We start from the raw sequence: 8,742 nt of genomic DNA on the forward strand, positions 1-8,742 counted from the left end.
ATTAATATCATCCATCAATTTATAATAATGATTATAAATTAAAAGTTTCTTTAAAGTGAAAACATCACAATCTCATAACTTACTATTTCTATCATCTATTCGACTTTTGAGTATTATTGCTAATGAAGGGAATCAACTTAAAATCCGTTTCGTCCCTTAATAATATAAATATTATATAAAAACTATATAATATGTTTAGTATATAACAATTATTAAAATATTGTAGAAATATACAAATTAATAAAATAATTGTTAATTAGTAAAATTCTAGCATTGACTGATTACATGCTGTTACTCATACAAAAGCAAAACAAAAGTTCACTACTATACAAAACAAAACACGGGTCTTTTAATCATAACCATGATGTTTGATTGGTTTGAGCTTGACTTAAAAGGTCAAAAATATCAGGAGATCTCAGGTTCAAATCCAGAGAGAAATAAAAATCCCTTTGTAGCCACGGAGGTTCAAATGCGGTGACTCCGGGCTATCTGCAAAGCAGGTGGCTGCCCTGGAATTAGTTGGCTCGCATAGCGGGTTGGATATCCAGGTTAATAAAAAAAACACCGGTCTTTTACCCACAGAAAAATCCATCCGTCCGTCAGTAAAGCCATCGACTATCAATTATTGGGGGAATCAATAAGTCGTTGTCAAAGTCACGTGAATCACGTATGATTTTACACATTATTTTAGTATAAAATCACAAGTGATTTGACAGTTATTTTCTTCTCAATTTATTACCGTTCTCGTATAAATCTCTTCCACTCTTAATTTATATGTTAAAAAGATACTAATCTTTGGTTTAATTTGTTTGCAAACAACGACTTATAATTAGAAATTCAGTTATTGATGAAATCAAAATGATCCTTTTAACTCCAAAAGGCATACCTTTTGTGGGTCAAACTCTTTATATATATATACATATATATATATATATACATATATATATATATATACATATATATATATAGGTTATAATTGTATGCTATCATAAAAAACCTTTGAGACTGAAAATGAATACCAAATTAAACTCTTTTCTGTTTTTGCATCCTCTCGTCATCATGATTCTATCTCTGCAATATTCTTATGCACATATGAATAACACAATCTCTGCTGTTTTTGTCTTTGGAGACTCCACTGTCGACCCTGGAAACAACAACTACCTTCCCACCATCGCCAGAGGGAACTTCCCACCTTACGGCAGAGATTTCGACAACCATATGGCTACCGGAAGGTTCAGCAATGGCCGACTTGTTACTGATTTTGTCGGTATGTATGTATGTATGTGTACGTGTGTGTGTATATACGTGTATATATATATATATATATGTGTGTGTGTGTGTGTATCGTTATTGTTCATAAATAAAGATTATGAATGTACCTTTAGAGTTCTACAAAACAGTTCTTTATCGTTCTTGTTCATCCCATTAATTACTGATATGGTACCATTATCGTTTTGTTTATAACTCTGATAAAAATTTGACCCATGTATGTATAGCAAAGAATCGTCTAAAAAAGGAAGTTATAATGAGCAGCGTAAGAAGAGATCTGAACTATTGATCACTTTTAATCTCATACTCACCCATCAATTGTGTTTTAGAAGGGAATTGATTTGGTGTATCTCGGTGCATCTCGTTAGTATTGATATTCAATTAGCATTGCTCCAATGGTGGAGATCTTTTTTTACGTTTTTCAATATAACTTTCTTTCTCTTCGGAACCCAACTCTGTATGTATATATGTGTGTGTATGTATAGAGTGAGGTTATGAGGAAAACTCTAAAAAATGAAAAAAAAAATGAGGAATACCTTAATAATCATTCATTTGTACGTATGTACATGTGCATACAAGTAATTGAAGATGTTTCTTGGTTTCTATGCACGATTGCATGTCATGCACATACACATACAACACAATTAAATTGTTTGAATGCACATATACATACAACACAATTAAATTGTTTGTATGCACATATGCATACCGTACAAATGAATAACTATTATGATGTTACTCAGTTTTTCATTTATTTGAGTAACAGTGAGAAATGTAAGAATGAATCTCCACCCTTGAATCAATCCTAATCAAAGAGAACCCCTAAATCAATACTAATGAGATACACCAAATCAATTCTCTTCTAAAACGGAATCCATGGGTTGTTTTGAGATTAAAAGTGATCAAGGGTCCAAATCTCTTCTTACACTTCTCACCTTAACTTTTATTCTTACGCAATCTTTCGTGTTTCATGTATATGTGTATATATATTATATATATCTTTACTTACTTTCATGTGATCAGGTAAATGTGACCATTTCTTTTCACGTTATATATATATATATAAAGATCATGAATGTAGATGATCAGTTTTAATTTCGTTTCACATGGTACCATTATGTTGTTATCATCGTAACTCTAACAAAATTTTGTTTTACATTCATTAATTTACATGTCATGACTGATGATGCAGCTGAATTTGTGGGGGTAAAAAAGAATTTGCCACCTTATCTGGATCCAAGTTTAACCATTGAAGACCTCATGTCTGGTGTTAGCTTTGCTTCTGCTGGTGCTGGTTTCGATGATCTTACCTCCCAAATTAGTGTAACCCCTTTCTCTCTCATCTCTTCAATTCTTCGGTTTCATCGGTATTTCCAACACATTCTTTATAATTTCTTTAAAACAGATAAATCACTACAACAAAATCGGGTTTACTGGACACTCCCAATTTTTAAGTGTCCTAAATTTAGTTTATAGGACCAAAAAAATAAAACATCATATGTAAAGGTGTTGTAAGAAGTTTATATGACGTTTTTTGACGTCGTAATAAGTTTTTTATAACACTTTTAATGTAAAGCGTTTCATTAGCAACTTTATAGGACATTATTTGAAAAACTGTCTTATAAAAAATTGAATTTATAGGACACTTTCTCAAAAGTGTCCTATAAAGTTGCTAATGCGATAATTTGTATTAAAAATGTCCTAAAAAAACTTGTTAAAACGTCCAAAAATATCATATAAACTTATTACAACACTTTAGATATGACACTTTATATTTTGATCCTATAAATTAAGTCTTATGAAATGATCTATTGAGATGCTTATAGATTGAGGGTATCCTATAAACTCAATTTTATTATAGTGAATAATATATATATATATATATATATATATATATATATATATATATATATACACACTGGATTTTAGTTTCTCCAATTTAAAAATATCAACATCGATCATATTAATTCAATAAATTCAATATCCCGATAAATTTTATACGAAACGATTACTATACATGAAAAGTTTTCGAAATTTGAAAATGTTTATCGTTGATTTGTATCTTATTTTCTCCATTTCGGAGAAAGCTTTGAAAAATCTTTTGGAACAAAAAAAAGAATACGTTAAGACTTCAAAATCTTCATTTTATCCATTTAAATCCGTTACGGATATTATTTGGTTTTAATCAAGTTTTGTAAGACAAAACCGTAGTAAAACTATAAAACCAAGAAGTACAAAAGCTTTTGTTTTCAACTTCATCTATGGCAGAAACTTTAAATGATTGGTACATATCGAATGTGTTAATTGCGACTACGATTTATGCATGCGTGGGACGTTCGACACCTAGAGTTTTGTTCGTATTCATCGTGGTCCTTGGAAATTTATTACGTATACTATATATGTGATCAGAAGACTGAACATTCATGAGTTCCAGATAAGTTTATCGTACCTTTTACTTCGGCATTCGAAGGTTTTTATTGCTTTGGGGCCACGCGTCTTTAGAAACGTCACATGATCTTGGTGAATTTCGTAATGTATATCCCAGTAATTGAATTTAAGATTTTAGAACAGTAGTACATGTACGTATTTGTATTTATGTCGTTCTAGCTTGATTGGTATTATAATAAGTGGAGATTGAACCAAATTAACGTACAGGATTAGGGTTTACGGTTTTGGGTGTTTAATTAACGATCTTGTTTTTGTAGAGTGCACTTACGCAATCGCAACAACTGGACTTGTTCAAGGAATATAAAGCGAAACTAGAGGTGGCAATAGGCAAGGAAAGAACAGAAGATTTGGTCGGAAGGGCGGGCTACCTTGTTAGCTCGGGTACAAATGATTTCACTTTTAACTACTACGGACCTCTGCGTATTCGACAATCATCTTACCCTACGATATCCGAGTATCAGAAGTATCAGTGGCAGCTCATCGAACAATTCTTGCAGGTAATTACCATCTTACACCTTAATTGGTATTATAATCTTCGTCTTTGTAACAATAATACATCGATCTTTCTTGCTATAATCTTGATTGATAGACGTTCACTACAATAAAACCGGGTTTATATGATGTCGTATAAGTCTTGCTATCTTAATAAAATAAGACGTTTTTAACGTCCTAACAAGTTTTTAGAGCACTTTTGATAAAGCCGTTTGTGTAACTTTTTTTTATATTACATTATTTTGAAAACCCGTCTTATAAAACAAAATGTCCTATAAAAATGTGTTCATATGACACTTTTCAAAATGGTGACGTAAAAAAGTTAATACAACATTTTATTTTAAAAGTATGACGCATATATTCCATTTAGGGGCCGTTTACCAAACACTTACTCATAGGTGCTTACCGGTAAAATTTAACAATATTATTTACTTACCGTGTAAGATTTTAGTCTACTAAAACGACATCGTATGGTAAGAGTTGTCGCCCTCACTTACCGGGTAAGACTCTTGGTCCTTGTCTCGCTCTTACCATATTCATCCGGTGAGATAGTGTGATTTGGTAAGCGCTTACCCGAGTAAGTGTTTAGTAAACGACCCCTTAATTCTATAAAATAGTCTATATACTAAAACATTTTTACGTCATATAAATCCAATTTTATTGTAGTTAATTCTCAACCATTTTGCAGAAGTGAGAATCATGTGGCTATTAGTAATTAATAATTCATGTGATTGGCCACCTACATATATATATATATATATATATATATATATATCATAACTCATGAAACCGATGGGTGACCCTCTAGAATAATATGTATCTACCTTCGGTAGCTTTCGACCATTTATATATAACCAGAAACGGATCTACGAATTTCTTTAAACAGATGTACCTTTAAAATCGATCAAAAATACGTAAAATCCGGTTTGACTAGGGAGGGAGGGAGAAGTCAACGTGATTTCACCCTGTTTATAAACCTTATTTAGAACCCGGGGGAAATCAAGTGTCCTATAAAAGATCGGTTTATAGGTTATTTTCTCAAAATTGTCTTATAAAATAGTTAATACGACACTTTATTTAAAAAACGTCATAAATAAAATGCTTAAAAGGGATAAATAAACCTATAAAAGTATGCTATTAGGATGTTTATATATTTTAAGCATCATATAAACCGAATTTTGTTATAGTGTTGGAATTTTGGGATAATAAACATTACAACAAAATTGGGTTTATAGGACACCCCCAATCTCTAAGTGTTCTGATAGACTGCTTTATGGGACTTAATTTATAAGACCAAAATATAAATCGTCTTATCTAAATGTGTTGTAATAAGTTTATACGACACTTTTGAACATATTAACAAGTTTTTAAGGACATTTATTAATACAAAGTGTCGTATTAGCAACTTTATAGGACACTTTTGAGAAATTGTCCTATAAACTCAATTTTTTATATGACATTTGTTTTTATAGGACATTTTTTCAAATAGTGTCTTATAAAGTTGATAATTGGACGCTTTATATTAAAAGTGTCATAAAAAACTTATTACGACATCAAAAAAACGTCATATAAACTTAATACAACACCATTAGATATGACACTTTATTTTTTTGGTTCTATAAACTAAGTCCTATAAAGAGGTCTATTAGGACGCTTACAATTTGGTAGAGTCCTATAAACCCGATTTTGTTGTAGTGAAACTTGTTCAAACACGTGAAAATTCACGTCTCGTAGCTATAATGCATGAGTTACAACTCCTCCATATATAACCACTCCGTTGTGAGTACCGAACTCTTAAATGAGCCATCTAACACGTCGTCGTCACATTGTGCACCTAAATTGCCACTCACATGATATTGTTGTGGCATGGCACGATTTTTGCTGATGCCGGGTAAAGAAACTTTTGCACAAACTCGTAATTGTAGTGTGTGCATGAGTTATAAATTCATTTCTAATGTTGGCCTCTACGTGGGCGCTAGGCTTTTAAACTAGAAACCTAATAGGTTATCGTGTATCTGATTTGCCTCTCACATGATCGATTTCTTGGGACATGGCACGTTGTGGGTCCGGGTCGGCTTGGAGGTTTTGGATAAAAAAACAAAAGTCAGAATATGTGTATTATCCTAGCTAAGAAACAGTTGACTACTGTTGTTGGCCTCTTCAATTAAATACCTACTGTTTCCATGCATTCAATTAACCCTACCTAGTTCTCATAAATTTATTGCACTATTAAAAAACTGGGCATTTCCGACGCCTTTTTTGGCGGACGTTTTCTGCTGGTAATTTTCCGGTGGATTTTCGGCAAACGTTAAAAAAGTCAACTTTTATTGACTTCGGCCAAAAATCCGCTAGAAAAATTAAACTGATTGTATTTCCGGTGGATTCTTAATTAAGGACTAATTAATCTTTTAAAATTAATTAATCTTTGAAAAAAAAATTAAAAATGATTTTTCTAAAAACATTTCAGGCGGATTTATTTTTAAATTTTCCGTTGGAAATATTTTTAGAAAAATAATTTTTAAAAATTAAATAAAAACCTTCTAACCTTTTCCGGCGGATTTCCAGCGGAAAATTAAAAAAAAAATTAGAAAAATAAATCAGCAGGAAATCCGCCGGAAATGTTTTTAGAGAAATCTTTGTTAAAAAAATAAAAAATAAATCTTTTAACCTTTTCCGGCGGATTTCTGCCGAAAAAATAATAATTTTAAAAAAAAAAATAAAACCGCCGGAAATATGTTTAGAAAATTTATTTTTAAAAAATTAAAAAAACTTCTAACCTTTTCCAGCGGATTTCCGGCGGAGAAATAAAAAAAATTTAAAAAATAAAGAAAAAATCATTTTTAAAAATTAAAAATTAAATCTTTTAACCGTATTGGATTTTAAATCAATTGATGTTACAGGAGTTGATGGATTTGGGTGCAAAGAAGATAGGGGTTGTGGGTATACCCCCAATGGGATGCTTGCCCGCGATCATAACCCTAAACGCAAAGAAACCCATCACTGGTCGCAAATGTATCGAAAGTTATAATTCTCTTTCAAGAAACGTCAATGGAATGCTGCAAAATAATCTTAAAAGCCTTCAAAGACCCGGCACCAAGATCATGTATGCAGATATATACAACCCTATCATCGATATGGTTCAACAAAAGGCTAAATATGGTAACCATGTCACTCAATCTATGTCTGTTCGCTACAATAAAATCGGGTTTATAGGACGTCAAAAATTTTTAGGTGTTCCAATAGACTGTTTTATAGTACTTAATTTTATAAAGATCTTATCTAAAAGTATTACAGTAAGTTTATATGACGTTTTTAGTCATCTTAACAAGCTTTTAGGACATTTTTTTTTACATAAAATATCATATTAGCTATTTTATATAACATATTTTTCAAATAATGTCATATAAAAGTTTGACGCTTAATTTCAAAAGTGTACTAAAAAGCTTGTTAAGACGTCCAAAAATATCATATAAACTTATTGTAACCATTTTGGATATATTGTTTGGTTCTATAGAAGAGTCTATTACAATCCTTGAGACATTTTTGGCTTCCTATAAACTCGTAACCATTTTTGATCCTTATGTACTCAACACATTCTTGTTTTTCTTGATAGGTTTCGAACAAGTTCACAAGGGTTGTTGTGGAACTGGTTTAATCGAAGCTGATTTTGGGTGCAATCCGAGTTCTCCGTTGTGTGATGATGTCTTAAAGTACGTATTTTGGGATGCATTTCATCCTACCGAAAAGGGTTACCATATTATCTTCAATTCCGTCAAATCCGTTATTCAGATGTACTTGGAATGAGTCTTGTATCATGAATGTTGTATCTTTTTCGGTATTCTTGTTCGTTGACAATAATTAATGTAACTCTTGACCGGTTAATTCAACAATTAAGACCTCATAAGAGGAATTCATTAAGCAATAAGACATGGATACATAAGAGGAACAAGTATTATTCACATGAATCACAAGGGGTTCCATTCTATTCCATATAGATATATAGATGTATTTTTAAAAAGCTCGTGAACAAATATATATATAAAATATTCCATCTTTCAAGTAAAGAACTGTTGTAAATAACGAAGAAGCTTATAGATTTAAATATTTAGCTAAAGAACAATATTTAATAGTATCAGTTAGCATTGAATGCTTATTACTTTGTACCATACATATCCAGAAAAAGCACCTACATTCTTCTGTTGTTAGTGGTTACACCGAAGACATGACAAAAACGTGTTAGATGTGTTTGTGTTACTTGAAGTTATAATAAAATGATAATCAACAGTTAAATGTTTGACGAGTTTTAATGATCCAACAAAGTAGTAAATTGAATGACAAGTGGGGATTTTATAAAATTTACAATCCCCACTGACTTAAGGAAGAAAAGGGGCCAACTGGAGCAATGACAAAGAGCTGAGGCTCCTGGCTAAAAGTAGCTTGTCTCGCCCATCCCCAAGGATTAGGCCACTTTTTTTAGAGGTCAATGGAATATTTATGCTCAAAATCATCGGACCATTGCCCCCCCCCCCCACC

The 8,742-nt window shown here is 31.6% G+C and overlaps 1 protein-coding gene across 1 annotated transcript; it reads left to right on the forward strand.

Annotated features, from left to right (window-relative positions):
• Positions 1-984: 984 nt before the first annotated feature.
• Positions 985-8,096, forward strand: LOC112526625 (GDSL esterase/lipase At5g45960-like). The gene is made up of 5 exons (XM_025136988.1): positions 985-1,267; positions 2,462-2,592; positions 3,975-4,214; positions 7,110-7,368; positions 7,823-8,096. Exons 1-5 carry the CDS (start codon positions 1,012-1,014, stop codon positions 8,011-8,013), a joined length of 1,077 nt encoding a protein of 358 aa, XP_024992756.1. The 5' UTR covers positions 985-1,011; the 3' UTR covers positions 8,014-8,096.
• Positions 8,097-8,742: the final 646 nt, after the last annotated feature.

The sequence above is a fragment of the Cynara cardunculus genome (genome assembly GCF_001531365.2).
Source record: "Cynara cardunculus var. scolymus isolate 2C chromosome LG 14, CcrdV1, whole genome shotgun sequence".
Classification (NCBI taxonomy): Eukaryota; Viridiplantae; Streptophyta; class Magnoliopsida; order Asterales; family Asteraceae; genus Cynara; species Cynara cardunculus.

Coding starts and splice junctions, on each gene's coding strand:
- LOC112526625 (XM_025136988.1), top strand. CDS start 1,012: ATGAATACCAAATTAAACTCTTTTCTGTTTTTGCATCCTCTCGTCATC. Junction 1,268..2,461: donor ACTTGTTACTGATTTTGTCG/GTATGTATGTAT, acceptor CTGATGATGCAG/CTGAATTTGTGGGGGTAAAA. Junction 4,215..7,109: donor TCATCGAACAATTCTTGCAG/GTAATTACCATC, acceptor TTGATGTTACAG/GAGTTGATGGATTTGGGTGC.